General features: G+C 33.7%; 1 protein-coding gene across 1 annotated transcript in view; it reads right to left on the bottom strand.

Annotated features, from left to right (window-relative positions):
- The window catches only part of LOC115623956 (putative uncharacterized protein DDB_G0282129), an 85,734-nt gene that overhangs the window by 53,032 nt on the left and 13,246 nt on the right, over window positions 1-19,456 (bottom strand). Inside the window, exon 2 of the mRNA XM_030518521.1 lies at window positions 15,577-17,035. Within this exon, the coding sequence (XP_030374381.1) occupies window positions 15,577-16,480 (904 nt within the window). The 5' untranslated portion in view covers window positions 16,481-17,035. The remainder of the gene's footprint in view (window positions 1-15,576; window positions 17,036-19,456) is intronic.

Consider the following 19,456-nt stretch of genomic DNA (forward strand, 5'->3'; position numbering starts at 1 on the left):
ATCTATCAGATACGCGCACCCAGCCCATTAGCCAGCAGTTCAATCCAAAGCCGGCATATCAGCACACAAACACATACCAGTATATGCCGGTATCTTCTTAACCCATTAATGTCTGCTGCTAGTTACCGTTATTGCGCTTTTTACAGTTATCTGCGTTTTCTATATTTTCTAAAACTTATGCAGCTGAAATTAAATACATATGTTAAGCTAATCGTTAAAGTATTAAAATTGAATCTCCAAAGGCAGCCTTTGAAAAAACCATTAAATATTATATTTTTAGTAAAAAATAAGAATTTTTAGTAGTTTAGATTTAAATTACATTTTTTTTGTCAAATAATTAATCTTTGGCCCAGACACTACTTATGAATAAAAATTCCTTCTATTAACAAGTCTTATTAAATAAAATCTTGACAATCCCCACATTAAAAATGGTAAATTCTTGTCTGCATAGAAAACGGTCACACTAATAACAATAATTCCAATAAGCCTATTTTAAATCTGGACCATGCCTTTGAAATGCAATTGAAGATGACCGAAATGTTATCTGTTATATTCTAGAACAAATAAACCCTTAATTTCATGTCGTTTTAATAATACAAGTATTTGATGATAAAATAAAAATATTAATCTCAAAATTTCCTATATTATTGACTTATTACTTCTAAAGTCTAACAATAACTGAATAAAGTGATTATTATAATTGCATTTAATAAATTCAGAAATTAATTTATTATTAATATTACTAAATTCAAAAATTAATTTATGAAAATTAATAATTCATAATTTTTAATGAATAATAGAAGAAGTCACTAATGGTTTTATTAATTAAGTTTGATTTGGAAGCTACACTGCTTCAAAAGTCATTTATTAATACAAGTATAAATGTATTATTTACATAAATGAGTTAATTATATAGTAATAGAAATAAGTAGTTGGGTTATGTCTTCTCTCATCAAACTTAAATATCAAAAATTTAGCTTGATAGCATTCTCTTATAGCCAGGGAACATATTTGGACAATTAGAGTTAGAATCAAACTTTTAAGACCCCATTTATTCCATTAAAAGCTTTGAATTTGTTTAAAAGTGATTTTAACATTTTAAATAACCAGGGAAAATATTTGATCTCCATAACAATTATAGTAAGAATAAAACTTTTAACACCCCATTTATTCCATTAAAAGCTTTGAATTTAATTAAAAGTTATTTAACATTTCTAATAATGAACCTTATAAGGTTTATAGACAACGAATGGGTTAAATAAATATTAAAAATTTAGCTTGATATAATTTTCTTATTAACCAGGGAAATGGACAATTAGAGTTAGAATACAACTTTTAAGACCCCATTTATATCATTAAAAGCTTTAAATTTTGGTTCAAAAGTTTTTTTAACATTTTTTTAACATTAAACCTATAATGTCCATGGACAACGAATGGGTTAAAATAGAGTATAGCATATCTTAGCTTGCGGGCTTTTCACTTTTGAACGGAAGTCATTTGCCTGTTTCGTTTTAATTTTCTCAGGCAGCGGCTTTTCAGTTTCGCTTTATCTGCACAAATTGCACGCACTTAACCCGTTTAGGCCCCCACCAGTCGCCCCCTTTTCCCCCATTTCAACCCCCAAGCCACAACAGTAGCAGTATTGAGCGGGTTTTCAAGCCGCAGAGCTCAATGTTTATTGCTTCTTGTGTCATGCATACCTACTACTCGTATGGACGAGTATGTGAGAGGCACGTCGCGCATGCGAATTGCCCGGCAACCGAAATTTTTGAACAAAAAATATCTTCAGTGGTCAGTGTGTCCAGTGGCTCGCTCCAAGATTAGTTGGCGCTCAAATTTGTCGATTGCCATAAACTTGAGCTATTAAGTGCGAAAATTGCATTTGGAGGCGACTAAGTAGGTGGGTTGTCCAAACCGGATTCATCGCCAGCCTCATCATGCACTGTACGCGTTGTAATTTAAATTTGTTATTTTATGTGCGTGTGTGGTGACTGCTGCTGGTTGTTGTTGTTGTTGCTGTTGTTGCTGTTTTTGTTGCCACGAAACGGTCATTAATATGTCATTTACAACTTGGCGAATTGTCGCTAATAAATTGTTTAGACTTGGGCATGGAAATGCGACAAATAATCCCATCAGCCAGTCACTCAACAGAACCAACTGCAAAAATCGAACGGAATGGAAAGGGGGGCGGGGGGAGGGACAATTGTTGATTTATGCAAAGTACTGGCAAGTTATGGCGCTCAGTGTGGGAAAGTGAAGGCTAGGCAAGTGGGCAAGTTTATTGAATGTTATGGAACACCCAAGCTCTATTGAAGTCTAAAAGATGTTACAACAAATTCTATTCATTATAGTAGCTTTATTAGTTAATTGCTTAATTAGTGAAAGCGAGACTACTTGGGTCAAATTTTTCACACAATACTATGGATTTATGGAAGTTCCCCAGAGTACGGCCTTACTTTAGAAATGTGACTGTTCACTTATATAATAGAGGAAAAAGCATAATATAGATTAAGCTTAAGAATTAATTAAAAACCCGACTGGCTCTAGGAAATCCTTTAAAAGTAGTAGTAGACAGTCACCAATCGTCACAATTTTCGTATGCTGTGCAGAAAAGAGTTTGAAATAAGTTTTAAGTGAAAAGGTTTCTAACATTAAGGTTGTTTTTGAATTAACATTAAAAGATGGCTTTTAAATCGAAAAGCATTGTAAAAAACAGTCAGAAATTTGGGAAAGAATTGATCGAACTACAAAGAAAATCATATAAAGCCTGAAGCCCACATGCATATGACCCATTCTTCTGAGATAAATAAAATTACTAAAGATACTATACAATCTTTTGTCGGTAGCATCTTCACATAATGTTACAATCAATAAACCAAATTCAATGCAAATTTATTTTTAATTGGCAAATTAAGAATGTAATATTTTCTATCTGTATGTCTGTATGAACTCACGAATCTCAAAAAGTAATAGAGCTGGAGCCAACAATCTTGGTATGGAGAGAAATGACTAGTTTATATGTTTTTTTACAACTCATCTCCCATCCTTCATTTGAAATAACACAACCAGAATATCCTTTAGCTCTATCATCCAAACAAAAAATGAAAACAGTTTTAAATGACTAATTCCCATTATGTTATCATACCATAGCCATAACATAAAAACTCGTCAGGGCTGATATCTCAGAAATGCCTCATTTCTATGCTTACATCAAACCAAATCAGAACAGGTTACATTTTCGATTAAATTGAAAACTGCTGGTAGCCATGTCTGACTTTATCTTTGACAACGATTTTACAACTCTATTCTAAAAAAAACAAGCAATCTTTACAGCAAACACTAGTGTTATCCATGGGGCAGGCATCTACATTCGACTATTTACATAAACCGCTGTGCACAAAACACACAAATCAGTCAGCGAGACAAACACTTTCTACACAAACTTTACACACAACACTTACTTCATTTTTACAGTTTTATTTCAAAGCTGTTGTCGTCGTTGTAGTTGTTGTAGTTGTTGTTGTTCGCGTACCAACGCGATATTTTTACAATACCCCATACCAACACGTTCATGGTCATTTGAGTCGTAAATCTCTGGCTACTCAAAACAGCGGGCCACAAATCTACAAAACAAATTCAAACAGACAGCAAGACACGCGCCCCATTCCACCAAAAAAAAAAAGGGGGCCCAATAAAAACTTTTTGGAGAATTTGGGTTAGGTGCGCGTAAAAAGGCAACAGCCGTATATAAATTGCACGAAACTGGAGTCGCGCATTCCCATTTGCATTTCCATTCGCAACCAAAATCGGTCAGTCTGCGCGCCAGCCTGCCAGCCTACCGGGTGGCAACAAGTGGTGTACAACAACAATTAAAGCACCACCTACAAGACAGCCACACAATATCAATTTATTAAGCTCTCGAGCGTGCTAAAAGATTTTCACGTTTCACTGCGAAAATGCGAACACACTCAGATACTTAGATACCCAGATACTTTGGTAATGTTAGCCGAGTCGTTTAGTGACTTGTTTTAAAACTCGTGCAAATTATTTGATTAATTTACATTGCGATTGGCACAAACACCAGCGACGAGAAAAAAAAAACTGCCATGGACAGCATCGTTTAAGTGGCAAATTAATCAAACTGAAAGTTGCTAAGTGTTTTATTATACGAGTACCCTATTTGAGAAAAGTCTGTATCTGTATAGACGCAAGAAACTGGAAAACTATGTACATATGTTCTTCTATGTTTGATAAATATAGCCATTTGCATCTCTATCGCCTCGTCTGTCTGTATGAACTCTTACAATTTGGAAATAATTAGAGCTAGAACTATCAAATTCGCTATGCAGGTTCTATTAAAATCGAGAAATTACTATTTTATAAAGCCATGTTCGTCTGAGTCTCTGTTCGTCCGTATGAACTCAAATATACCGAAAACTACAAGAGCTTAAGGCAAAATATTCATTAGACATATTAAAGGGAAACTTGACTGCTTACTCATCCGTACGAGCTCAAGCAGCTAAAAAAGTATAAGATGTGTAATCACCAAGCACTACAATAATCTTGTGTAGACCAAGCCAAGCCCCTTTCTCTTTCTATGTTTGTCTGTATGAACGCAAAAAACTCAGCAAGTTCTAGAGACAGTGGCTTTAAAATTTGTGCTCGGATTTAACTGCATCTTAAAAATAAAGTTGTCTGACCAAATATGTATATATATGTCTATATAAACGTATGTATCTTGGAATGTATAAGAGCTCAAGACATAATTGATTGTCTGTCTGTATGAACGCAAATATCTTATAGAGCATTGTATATGAGCTAAGTAAATATGTTAAATTAGAAGACATTTACGGAAAATGGATTTACTCTGTGTGTCCGTACATCCGTATGAATGCCAGGATCTTAGAAATTACTTGTCCAAGGGTTAACAAATGCAACTCACCTAGTTGGAAATTTTGTATAGCTATTAATTATTTGACTTTTTCCCTTTTTGGAATTAAAATTATTTAATTCCCATTCATAGCTGTGTACATTTATATGCATCTCACTTTTTCGATATTAAGAACTATTTTAATTTGAATACATTTATTTGAACATTTATAAGTTTAAAATATTTTTGGCAACAGTGTATACAAAAGTCGAACACCATTCCCCCACTTGTTCAGCTCTACTGCATTTTTATGGCAACCAGTTTGGGGCTCCCACTAATGCCAAGTAATCGCTACTGCCGATAATGCGCATTATCTTGCTGCTATTCGAACAATTACCAAATCAGAAACTATGAATCATTGCTCAATGTACATAGTAGAGGTACGAGTATAGAGTCGAAGGTGTCCAAAATATTTAGTCGGAATTTCTAGGCGCCAACATGTCAAGCATTCTCCCCATTAGGTGCACCTCTGATAAATGTCCAACTACTTCATATCGAGTGTGCATTATCAAGTGCCAGTTATCGGACTGTATGAGTGGTTTTTATAACCATTTCACCATACAATGTATTAATTGTGTCACATCTGAATGAAAGTAGGTCCAAAGTAGTGCCGTTCAATGTTTGCTCAAATATGGGGCGGGATTATAAATTAATTGCACATAATTACCAATTGCGTACGCTATCGTAAATCTAAAAAAATAATATAAAAATAAAGTACGGTGATAAGCTGGACTGGACTGAATATTAACGTTGAATAGAAGCAACTTATGAATCGGTTTATATATAAGGTGATTTGATGATGATGATATGACATTCATATACAAGATATTTATTATTAAGAGTAATAATATTTTAAAGTTAGCTTTGAATTTAGAATAGAAATTGAATTTAGAATAATAATTCAGAGACCGTTGATTATGTGTTGGTTAAAATTGAAGCAAACAAAACTGGACTAACAGAAAGAAGTGGATTCACATAGGATATACATACTCGTATAAAAACTAATCTGGATCTATGATTTAAGACATTTTAATTTTTACAGAGATTATCTTAAATGATCTGTGGCAACAATTTAATATCTCTCTCCTGTACAACACTACTAGAAATAGTACTTAATAGTCTTTGAGTTTAGCGTCAGATAATTTTGCATCAGAATTCAGTTCACACCTGTCATTATATTAGCTCTGATTAGCTCTTTATTTGCTGGAAAATAAACCTTTTGCCTAATCACTCACTTCTTGGTAAACACTGATGTATGATGTTGATCCAAAGTTCAAATCACAATGTTGACTTAACTATAAATCAAGAGATAATCATATAAACAAAATGTTTTTAATCCCCGCCTATGGCTAGTTGAACCTTCATTTCCACCCTCTGAGTTCCACATTACAGTTCATCACTTGAAAGTTGGCTGCTTAATGATTAAACAATAAATTTTACATACATTTTATCATCTGTGTCAATGTCTGTCTTAACCGAAATAACAATAAAAATTAAAAAAATGTGGAAGGAATGCTTACCTCAGCCTCAGCTTCAGCCTCCGGTTAACTGGCGACTAACTTTGTAAGCTGCTGGTTGTTGAACGGGTGAAAATGAATTGCTCGTAAAAATCTTGTAAAACAACGGCAATAACAACAACAACAGAAGCAGCAGCGGCAGCAACAACAACGAAACTGCGTGCAAAATGTCATTAATCATTATAATTTATATTGCAGGCCCAACTTCATAAATATACGAAATGCCGCCGCGCACAAATTTACGCATAATTTAACATTTTTGTCAATGCTGTGCCGAGCGTCGAGTGTAGCAACTACTAAAGAAAAAAAGTATCTTGTAAGTAGCTCAACGAACGTTAAATGAGCCACTGAACCATAAAACAAAAAACAACAACAAACGAGTAACTAAAAAAAAGGCAATCGAAGATTGAATAATACTACGATGTGGGTGCCAACTCAAGTTATGACTTCATATCGGACAAGTTGGTAGCAACAATAAATTGTTTTTACAAGTATATGCTAAAAGATCAATTTAGTGGTAAAGCGTCTTCAGGATTATCTTGTTTATTGTATTTATTTATATGTATAGAATTTAATAAATTGAGGTCTGAAATTATTCTTAAAAATTAATGGTTACAAATGTGCAATGAAGAACTCTTATTTATTAGCTCGAAAGGCAGAAATTTAAAGTTTCATTTACAGATTTTTGAAAAATCCAGATGCTCAGTATTTGTTGAAATTATTAGTTTCAGCATAGATTGAATCTTGAATTTATAAACAGTTCGTTGAACTTGTAGGATTTTTTGGGTACAACAAGAAGTCTTTAGTTTATATAAGTTTTCTTTTTAAGAAAACCCCCTTTATAATGACACTCACAGCTCTACAATGTTTAAATAATTTATAATTTGGAATTGATTATTGGTACCAAGATATTGACAAAGAAGTAGTACAATTCGAAGAATATTTTTTAATGTTTAATTATTTATTTATTTTAATTTATTTATTTCATCGACAAACAATCCAATCGATGTAAAACAAAAAAATATATATACAAGTATTTATAAAAATCAATACAATAGAGAACTTTAACTAAGTAAAACTAAAGAAATAAAAAATCCTTTAAAATTGACAAAAATATCTAATACGGCAATATTAGATCTAATTATGGGATTTTAAGAACAAGCTAGACCATTACTTGCTACCATAAATTATTCTTCATTACATAATTATTCTACAATTTTAACGTTTGCAAGCTTTCTAGTCAAAATACTTTATAATTTTTCTCATAATTTTTTGAAGTGAGTCACATATAATTGTTCTTAAAATGTTCTTGAATTGTGAACAGAATACCAGTAGAGGTGTTTAATTATTAAAATATAACCCTTTTTTTTAGCAATTTCTGTTAGTGACTCGTTTGTGTTGTTTCGAAATATTTCAGTATTTCGATCAATGCTCTCAAACAGAATGATATGTCATTGGTTTGTTGAAACACCTAGTTAAAACTTTGTTCAAAACTTTAAGTCAGTGAATAGCAGAGTTTCCTCATTCTCCAAAACTCTTAAAAGTATTCACAATTGGAAACTATCTTGAACCTAATTTCTTTCTCCTACATTTCGTTCCATTCGTTGCAAACAAAAATAGTTTGTGGCATGCCCGAATATAATCTAAGCAATATATTCCCTCACATCCCAACTTGACAAGACTCATAATCATTAGAGATAATATAGATATATAGTACATATCGTATATGCTAGATCGCCCAAAGAGTTCATTGCCACCGATCTAAAAATAGCAACCAGCGGCTGTTTCTGCTGCCGGAACATTTTAACTGAAAGAGTAGCTAGCAGAGTGAGACGCCAACTATAAATCCATTTGACATATTGCGACGTCAGTCAACATTTTGCCAAACCCCCCGCCCCCTTCTACACAATCATGTGGTCATATACATAGTTGGCCATACACATAATCTTATCTAAAACAAAACACTTTCCAAGAGACCGACTACCGAGCACTGCGCATAAATCACACGCCGGCCAAGTGATGAGCCGAGCGCTGACAATAGCCTGTCCGTCCGTCCGTCCGTCCGTCCGTCCGTCAAGAGGAGACGAAGGAGCGGCCAACCACCCACACAAGCCGACTAAACTGCCTCCAAACTATATACTATATATAATTCTCTCTCTAAAAAACACACTTCTTTCCTATAATACGAGTATATACATCTTTTTTGGGCTGTCTAGTCTGGCATGTACGAGTAGAGCTGTCAGGTTTTTCCACAACATATACATTTAATGTCTAATGTTTAAGGCCGTGACGTGGCATAGGAAGAATGTTTGTAAAATTAATTTATTGCGCTATGTGCGGAAAGTGCTATTATAGCTGGGGCTTATAGCCCACCGATATGTTGAAATACTTCCTCGGTTAGCATTCTTTTGATGCCGTCCGATGATTAAATTAATCATGATTATGCACTAGGATTTATGAGGGTTGAAATCGCCTGTTTATGCAATTTGCTGCCTCATCTTAAAAAACATTTGTGGCTGTAAAAATATTTGGATGCCGCCACCAGCAATAGGGCATGAAATGGAATTGTAAAAAGCGCAATATAGGTAGCCATTCCAGAGATATTTGAGGTGAGATTTGCTTTGAAGTTTATATTGTGATGCGCAATTGGCGTTGGCATTTCAAAAAGTTAATGAAGGCATCTAGAAATGGGAACAAACGCTGCTCTTCAATAAGTGGCGTGAAAAGATTGTCAAAAGTTTGAAATGCGAATATGTGGAATTTGCAAAAATGTTGAAAAGTTGGTCTGAAATTTACCTGAAATTTTGATGCAAAAAAATTGGAGGTTGTTGAAATAAGACAAGTAATGTTGAAATTTTTGATTTTTTTCTTTGCAGGTAAAATAGCAATTTGTTTGTCTGAGACTTTGTCTAAAACTTGGCTTTAACTTGGGTAAAAATTAGTCTAAAACGTTGGCTATTATGATTTATTTGAATTTTTGAAAGATCCAAGAAAGCACCTATTAGCAAATAAACCTTTATCCAGACTCACCTTCATTGTACATAAACTTTAAATTAGTTGTCGGGCTAATATTAACGCACTTCTTATTAGTTTAAATCAACACTAGTATTTTAGGCTTAAAAGTATAAGTAGACTTCAAAACAAATGCTTTACAAATATATATATTTAAAGAACTACAAAGAAATATTAAGATAATTAATTGGAAATATTAAGATAATTAATTGGAACTATTATATTTAAGACAACAAGTTAGCAGCATAAACGGTTTTCAAATATTTAGCTTTAGGGCTCAATAAAAAGTTTATCTTAACGCTACAAAACATATATCTTGACCGCCGCCCCACATAATTATCTAAATATAGGGCAGAAATTTTTACCGCTGATCTCATAAATGTTGTTGCCAACATTTAAGAGAGGCAAGGCAAAGTTTTGTTTTTGTTTTTACCATTTAAACAAATAGGAATGTTTGACATTTATAGCGCTGGACCCACATAATTCTTTTTCGTTATGTTATAAGCCATAAATCGATTTTAGAACGACCTACAAAACAACAAATTCGAGCTCAAAGACAAGCATTTATATGAACAAAATAAAATAAAAGCAATTAACATGAAACCAAAGCGACAGTGACAGTGAAAGTAACCGTCAGTCCAATATAAAATCTCCCATAGTGCGATTGAGACTGCAACAGATTGAAAACTGTTGGCCAAGATGCTGGCTGGCAGACGACACGCCGTAAATTAAGTTATCAAAACGCTGTCGGAAGCTTTTAGCCAGAAAACCTGCACTTCACTCAACTTCACACCTCGCACTTCATACACACACACACACACACACGCACACCACGCACTAAATCAGACGCGTAATTGTTGGGCCTCAAGACGCAAAACTTAAGCCGCTGCAACAGCTCGAGACAAAATATTATAATGCAACCAGTCCGGCCATATATCAACACGAAAAATATGCACGCCCCAAAGTCGAGGTTTTTGGGGAAAGGGCCAAGACTGCAGCTCCTTGACAGGGCAGGCTGGCTGGCTGGCAGGCACCGTTAGCAGCAATCTAGCAGTTGGTGGCTACTACGAATTTAGTATACGAGTGAGTCCGCTTAACTTTGGAGGTCAACTGGTCGGTCAACTGGCAGCTTGACCAGCGCTCTGGTGGAAAAAGCGTGAAGTTTCGAAAGAAAAACAAAAAAATCATTTCTTTTGTTTAGACAGCAGCAATTTAAACAGTTGTCTGCTTTTCAAATCACATGCCTTCGTCAACTTAACCTGCAGGTGTTTTGCTAAAGCTTGTAATATTTATGCAAATACTGGTTTTAATTTTAAGTGCAGCCTTAATTTACTTGAATTCTTTGTGGATTTTTGGCAATATTATTCGAATCATTTTATCAACAAATTTGTAAACGTATTTAAACACTCTTTGGTGTGATATTCTTTGCAATATATATATTTTTTTATTCTTTAAACTTTAAATTCCAACCAAATTCCTAATTTTTTAAAACTACATTCAATAAAAATATAATTTTTTGTGTTTTTTTTATAGGCACACATACAAATGCTATTTTGTTGCAATAAAGCAAACGCAATAAATTTTCTCAAATTTTAAAATTTCAAATTTTTATCGAATTTTTTAAAAGGGTTAAAATTGCTATACTTAGTTACAAAATACTGAAATTATTCGAATGAACTTGATTTGTTGTTTCAGTAATATCATTTTTCTTTTGTTGTGTATAAATATATACTTACAAAAACTAATTCTTTAAAAGTTAAGCATGCTCAAAAAAATTTCACAACTCAAATTTTTGAAAAAGCTTGGAATAATTTGAATAAACTTGGTTTGTTATCGCAAAATTACAAATAACAAAAGTGTTTCTATTGAAAAGAAGGAAAATATATATTTGTTGAATTTCTTAAAGACTGTAATATTTTCCATAAACTGTAAATATATACAAGTATTATCTAAAAGTCGAGTCGATGGCCAAGGTAGCTAGCACTCCTAATTTGTAATTAGTTCTTATATTATAATCTATGCATAGCAACTAATTTAAATAAATAAAAATATATTTGTTTATAGTTCTGTAATAAGCTCATTATCTATCGAATAATCTGTTCCAGAACCATAAACCTAATGATTGTATAATATTTTGTATATTTTTGAATGAACAAATTTTATAAAATTCATATTTTTTATAAAACAGAATTATTCGTTAACCTTTTTTAACATCTGAATTTAAAACCCTGTAAACTGTGGCCAAAAAATTGCCACTGCTTACTAAAACCGTTTAAGTGCCTAACACATATAGCTTTATCAAAAGTTGGTGGAAAAATTTAGCAGCAATTCCAATTATTGCGAGGCAGCGTGATTTTGTTGAAACTCTAGACGATCTACAGGCGCATGCACACACATGCTCGTGGAGTGGTGGACTCATAAAAAACTCACGAACGCTAATCAACACAAATTGCTTGTTGTTGTTGCTGCTTTTGTTGTTTTTGCTTGTGAAAGTGCAGGCAAGAGTGAGAGTACAAGTGCGAGTACATGTTTATAGATATTTTGTTTCTACAGATTGCCACACACTTGTTGCTGTGCTCATAAAAATCATTTCAAACGCCCACACACACACACACACACACACGAACAGTTAGTCGAGTGTGTGTTATAAAAAAGCTTTTACAACAATTTTGCGGCATTAAAAATCTTATCGCGCCCCAAACGCATTATCTGTGCCTAATCGCTGGAGTGCGAGCGCCGAAAAATGTGGCCCAGAGGAGTTGCACAGTTTTTTCTTTCTTTTTTTCTTTTTTTTTTTTTTGATATAAAGAAATTAAATTAACACCTGATGGCGGCGAACGTCACAAACACACACACACACACACGCACACTCAGAGACATAATCAAGACATTACAGCCAAGTTGACGACCCTGCGGCAGAAAAGCGTAAGCAACAACCTGAAAAACATATCAAAAATTTATAAATTAAATGTTTACACATACACATGCATATGTGTGTGTATATATATAGCAACCTATATTGGTGGCAGGCGCTGTATCTATGTGCCATCTCAGTGACGTTTCAATGACGACAACAACACACTCAGACACACATACATGCAGCGACTTCGCAATGCACAGTGGGCGAAATGTCCGAACTAAATTGGTGGGAACTTCTTTATTTCTGTTGTGTGTGTGTGAGTTGTTGAGGCCTGTTTCGGTCTGAACTTCTATTATAAGTGTTGAAAAGAGCTAGCCGAAGGGCAAATAATATTCCCCCACTGGGTCGGAGGCGTTAATTACATATTAATGTAATTTAACTAGATTTACAAGTATAAGATGCATTTTATAATTTTGATATATTTCCGATGTCGACAGTCAATGTTTGTTGACATAAATAAATAAATAAATTTGGGTTGTTTTCTTGTCTTCATTTCGTAGATTCTTAATAACTTTTTATTGACTCGTCTCAATTATTATCAAGACTTGCAGTACAGCTTCTATCTCAAATCAAATGAAAAACTATAATACGATATCGTTACATCTTGTAACTAGTCATATCTGCAGAAACAAAGAAGGTGTTCTCTATAGTTCTACGGTCAGACAGGCAAACAATTAGGTGTAGATTTTTACACTACAACAGAAAATCAGATTTTGTTAGCTTCCAGGCAATTCATGTTCACACGGTCGGTGTTTATCGATAACGATTACATACTATAAAGCGGGTTATTTCTGGAACAGCTTGTCTTTAAATAAAATTTTGATTGAAAAAACAACGAAAAAGAAATTAGCTGTGCTGTGTGTTTGAACAGGAACTTTCCAAACATGAAAAGTTAAAAACAAAAGGACAGTGTTTGAACCAGAAACAGAATTACAAATACAATAACTTAATTTTTAGAGTATCTATTTTGAAGAATTCTGCAATAACATTATTTTGAGCTCCGTTTTTTTTTTTTTTTTTTTTTTTTTTGTATCATCTATCTGCGGAGACGAAGCGAATTATCTGCTTTTAAGAATCAACCCGCATTCTCGATAAATGTGAGGTGCATGGTATTCAGACCTTTTAATTGGCCAACCGATAAAGCAAGCTTGATTCAGCAGACGTTTTCTTGCGAGCAACTTTCTGTGTGTCTGACCTTAAAACTTCTCTTGAATACTTGGTTTTTTTAATAATTCTTGGGATTTATATATCTCTGATTACATATTTTTAAAGTTGTATGCATTTGATTATTTAAATTTATTTTCTTTAATCAATCATTATAACTTTGAAATAAGTAGCTTGCAAATTCTGCCCACTGTGCGATGTGGCGATAAGACGGCGGCAAAAAACGCGCCCAAAACGGTAGGCGCGACATGGACGCGACTTGTTCTGCGTCTGCCTGCCTCTCTGACTTGGCTCTCTGGCTGGCTGCCTGCTTGTTAACGGTTTTGCTTGTCGTCGTCATGCCTTATCAGTTGTACAAATTTTTGAACCAAGTAAAAATGAACTTCGAAAAAAAAGCACAAAACTTGAATGCATTTTTTTTCGTTTTTTTTTTTGGCAGGCTGTAAATTAATTTGGCAAACGCTTTGTTATTCCGCTCTTTGGCAACTGGCTGATATTTCTATGCAAATGCAGGCAACTGAAAAATTGATTGACTTGCACCATGACTAACTGATTGGCTGAATGACTGACTGACTCACCCGTCGTGTGTGTGTGTGTGTGTGTGTGTGTTTTGCTAATCAGGTCGCACAGTTCATTAAATGAAAATTTATGCCATTGAGTGCTTAAGTAAGTATAGCATGGCCTTAACACAAAAATACGTTTATATAGCAAATAATACAATAATTTGTTGGGCTGCACACCAACACAGCCATCCACCATCCCCACCATCCACCGATTGCCAAATCAAGTGTCTAACTTAATGATGCTCAACATAAACATCGGACTCGAACACTTTTCTAGAACAAAAAACAAGAATGCTCAGTTTTTCGGCTTTTTCTTGGATTTGGCAGGCAACTATAAACAACCCCCTGGCAGGCATTTAGCGTTACGTAGTTGTTCGTTTTTTAGCCCAAAAAATAAATTTTATGAGAACTTTCAACTTTTCGTTTGTGGAACGTTTGTGGAACTTTTCGTTAGGTGGGCGTAATACCTCCACTCTCAGCTCTAGAGCCGTATATTAGTTTATGTTGTTTTTTATGCATTCAAGAAAAATAAACTACAAATTTGTGGCAGCAAACAGCAAGAAGATAAGTAAGTGCGTAAATAATTATTTACTTATGGCGCCCAAAACTCGTAAACAAGCTGAAAACCAAGACGGCAGAGCCAGAGAGGTTCAAAGTTCGATATGAATTCGCAATTTGTTGAATTCCACATGAAATGCTTTTGAAATAGTGATTTAAATTGTGATTTATGCTGAACAAGCAAGAGCTCTTATTTCATTCTTGAGAAATTCCAATCGATTTGAAAATATTTCATAAATTTAGTTGACAAAAATTTCACATTTATTTCCCAGAAAAAATTGAAATATATTTTCGAAATTTTGTGATCATAGAACTGAAACCGGAAGCTGTAATTACTCATGTTTTCCCTTTGAGAGAATGATTTAAAGAAAATCATCTTTAGAAACTGAACTTGTATTTGTTCATTTAAAAAAAATAAAAATAAAATAAAAACGACGGCTTTTTTTACTGAATTTTAATTTAAATATCTTCACTTAAATTGCAGATTATCCATGAGAATTAATTCTTAAATAATAACCGATAAAGGTAAGTCGATAAATATACCTCTCTCTTCAATATATTATTTTTCTTGTCAATAATAATATGATCATATTTAAAATAGGTACTCTTTTTTATTAATAATCGATAGCTAGAGATAGAGACAATCTGAAATTTGGAAACAAATTTGTCCTCTATTCGCTGTATTCAAATTCTTCAACGCTACTGAATATGAACACAATATAAATATATAGTTTCTTGATCATATTTTAAAGTGGTAATACTAAATTATAAAGATAATAAGATAATGAGCTTCTCTACTGGCTGCATTCAGCTTATTGTCGATAAAATGAGAATAGTTTGATAAAATTTCTTTATAAACTTTATTCACTAGATTATAATATGTATAATAAGAAATATATATTCTCTACTCACTGTATTCAGTTTCTTGTTGTGTGCCAACCACAGTGCCATCGGGCAGTATTTGTAGAAAGCGATTCTTCATATAGAGCTGAATTTTGCGCGATGTGGTCAGATGGGTGACTGTGGAGCGTTCGTTGCGATCTAAATTGTTGTGATTGTTGTTGTTGTTGTGATGGTGGTTGTTGCTACTGCTATTTATGTGTAGGTTACTTCTAGAATTATTCAGTCTTTTTGTTTTCGAACCAATAAAATTGTTATCAATATTAGCAGCAGTTGCCAATTGTTCTTGTTCTTGCTGTTGTTGGTGTTGGTGTTGGTGATGATTGTGGTGGTGTTGTTGTTGTTGTTGTTGATGGCGTATACTGCGCTCCGTGCGTGAGAGTATTGCTAAGTGTTCGCGTGACGCAACTGAGAAGACAAAGCCCATGAGCTTCTCTTCAAATTCCTCATCGATCTCCCGAGACTCCGTTGAGTTCTTTGAGTCTCGCTTAGCCAATTGTTTTGTTGTAGTTAGGGCACTTCTCTGCTCTTCAATTTGTTGGGATTGCTGTTGTGGCTGTTGTTGTTGTTGTTCTTGTTGTTGTTTTTGTTGCGGTTGTGCTAACGTTCGTACATTAAATTCAGCACTAATACTTTGATTCTGTTTAAAACTAAACGATTCAGCTGGCAATACACTACTATGACTATGATCACTTTTTATGTTTGTTAATGTAAGATTATTGGTATTATTATTATTGTTATTATTGCTAACATATATATTTTTTGTTATGTTTGTTAGGTTAAATATTGTATTATTATTGTTCGACATCGTCAGCGCTGGCATGGCAAACACCAGACCCGGCCAGGCTATAATAAACGATAGGAGGGCGCCCAGCAGCGCCAGGGCCCTCCAATCCAAACGCAGGTTTATTCGCATGAAAATTTATAATTGCAATTCCACAAAAACTGTGTTCGATTGTTTGTTTCTTTGTTGTTATTATTATTATTATGTTTTAGTTTTATGTTGAACTTCAAATACGTCGCAGTTGCCTCAATTTTTGCTGCCCCTTTGCTAGCATTTCTCCCGGATTTTTGTGTTTTACTTAAAAATTTTACTTTCGTTTCTTTTTCGTTGGGTTTTGTTATTTTTTTCTTTCTTTTTTTTTGTTGCCTTGTTGTAAGTCTTGCCACTGGCTTTTGAAAATTAGGTTATCATATCGTAGACTTGTTCAACACTTTTCAATTTCAAATGTTGCCCCACTTGCTCTTCTGGCTGTTGCTGTTGATCTTCATCTTCGTCTTCCTCGCTGATATTGCATCTTATCAGTTTCAATGACTTTCTTGTCATGTCAACGAGCTACTATTTCCCGCTACGCTTCCTCAACAGACAATGCTGATAGGTCGGCACTTGTTGTCCTTCAATATCTTTCAGCAGGTCCACCGATAAAGCTGCAACATACTCTCTCTGTGCGTGTAGGTGTGTGTGTAAAAGCTGCAAAGATAGAGAAAAAGTTAAGATGTATGTTGGAAATGCATCGAATTAATTGAAAATAAAGTAAAAGTTAGCTTACATAAATTTATAAATACTAATAATAATAAAGTTTAGAACTCAAATAGCTTCTTAAATACTATATCAGCGCTAATTCCTTTTTTAGTTTAAGAATATACAATCTACATTTCGAAGTCAATGATATATTATTGAATTAAACAGAAGATGTTTCTAGATCTTAACTATAATTCTTTTAGAAGAAGATGTTTCTAGATCTTACTATAATTCTTTTAGAAGAAAAACAAAAGATTATGTACTTTTTTCAGTCTTTACTAAAGAACTAAAGTTTGCGAAAACATAACTTTATTTCATTCTAAAGAAGAAATTATAAAAATAAGTATGTAAACAAAAGTTTGGATATTGTTGCAAGCATATAAAGGGAATCCACTTGTGAATGATTGAGTTATATTTGCTTTAAAAATGTTTAAATTTAGAACCAAGATTTAAATTCCCATATAGAAAATATAGCTTTCTTTTATTCATAAGAATAAATTATAAAAATAAGTATGTAAACAAAATCTTGGATATTATTGTTGCTTTTCTAAAACAAGCATATAAAGGGAATCCACTTGTGAATGATTGAATTCTATTTGCTTTAAAAATTATTAAATTTAGAACCAACAGAACATTTAAATTCCCATATAGTGCCTATATAAGTGTCTATAGCACTATCAGTGCAAATAATAAATTGCAACAGATCAGCTGACTTTACAGGCATATGCATATATTTAAAATCATGTCTATAGCTAGTCCATGTCATATGACAATCGTGTAAATCTTCTGTGTCTGCACATTTCCGCAGCTTAGCAGTGTCAGAAATTATGGCATTTTCGAATTGACTTTGAAACATTCTCGAGGCAGCGGCCAGAACTACTATAGCATTGGATTAGGTAAAAATTTTGCAAATGGCTACATAAATTAGCCAACTTAAGCGTTTTTATTTGCAATTTTGACATTTAATTAGTGTTCGGCTGAAAATAGATCGTCGCGAAGTGGCACACAAAGTTTATATTTAGGGACAATCAACGTCAGATCCGCACATATAGATCTGACGACAGACGCATCAATTGGTCAGTAAGTGTTGCAGATATATGCAAACTATATATCTCTAGCTCCACATACATATATATTGTAAGTGATTTGAATTGTTGCAAGCAAGGAGGCGCCTTTTTTTAAACCAGCAGCTTGTTATGCAAACTCGTAAAGTGAAAACACGAGAAATGACTTTCCCCAATGAAAAATTGGGCAAAACTACACGAAATGAAAAGGAAAGAAAACAGCAGCAGGGGAGGGGGGGGGGGGGGGAAAGCAAAAATGTACCCCACTGTCTCCGACAAATTGTTAAAAATAAATGGCAACAAAAACAATTCGCGCAGAAAACTGTGTCGAATTTGAAAATAATCACGCACTAACTGCAGGCGGCGGTGCAGGGAGTGGTGCTCCGCGGCCGTCTGAGGTACAAAATAGAGGTGTGTCGCTTACACTCGAACTAGGGAAGTGTGCGTTTTTCTTTTTGACTTTTCGAAATACATGCACAACATTCGGAGAAATGAAATTAATGGCTAAACTGATTGCCTCTAAAAACAAATAACTTTTCAAATCACCTTTTACTTTTACAAATTTTAGACCCTCTTTCAGTTTTTGTTTCAACCAATTTTCATATAATCTTTGAACAATTTATCTTATATGCTTTCTCTTTCTAAAAACAATCCTATATATTATAAAGTTAATATTTAATTAATATGCAGATAAGAATGAATACACGAGCTATTCGAACTCTGAGTGCACTTGTATAAAAATATCAGCAAGTTGCATGTACTTTAAATATTTAGCTTACTTTCAAATTTGTTTATAGAATAGCAATAAGCCATATATAGTATAGTAGGATAGTATTAGAAGCTTCATTTGTATAGTAATATATATTAGCTTTGCTAATGCATGAAGTCAGGTGTTTTAATGGATGCGTAGTGCGTCATAAATTCGATTGAATTTTAATGAAGGCCATTTGTTAGTTCTTCAAACTACAAGCGGACCGATATATGCAAATTACTGCACTTGTTTACTAAACTGTGAGTGCATTTATTGGAAAATATAAGAGAGCTGCATGCATTCTGCAAATGATTTCTTAACTAATATTTTAGAAGTGTTGACAAAATGGTTTATAGAACATATTTTCCTTTTGTTGCCCCTAAAACTAAGACAGGTATGCGAACAGAAACATTAACTCTGATTGCATTTCTATGAATATATTAGAGAGTTGCATGCATACTTCAAATGTTTTATTAAACGGCCTGTTCGTACAAATTTTAATAACTGCGTAATGTCTAGTCAACTTTAGTGTATTTTGATTGAGCTCATAACTTT

The sequence above is a fragment of the Scaptodrosophila lebanonensis genome, unplaced genomic scaffold (genome assembly GCF_003285725.1).
Source record: "Scaptodrosophila lebanonensis strain 11010-0011.00,11010-0021.00 unplaced genomic scaffold, SlebRS2 tig00000053-arrow-pilon, whole genome shotgun sequence".
In the NCBI taxonomy this organism is placed as follows: Eukaryota; Metazoa; Arthropoda; class Insecta; order Diptera; family Drosophilidae; genus Scaptodrosophila; species Scaptodrosophila lebanonensis.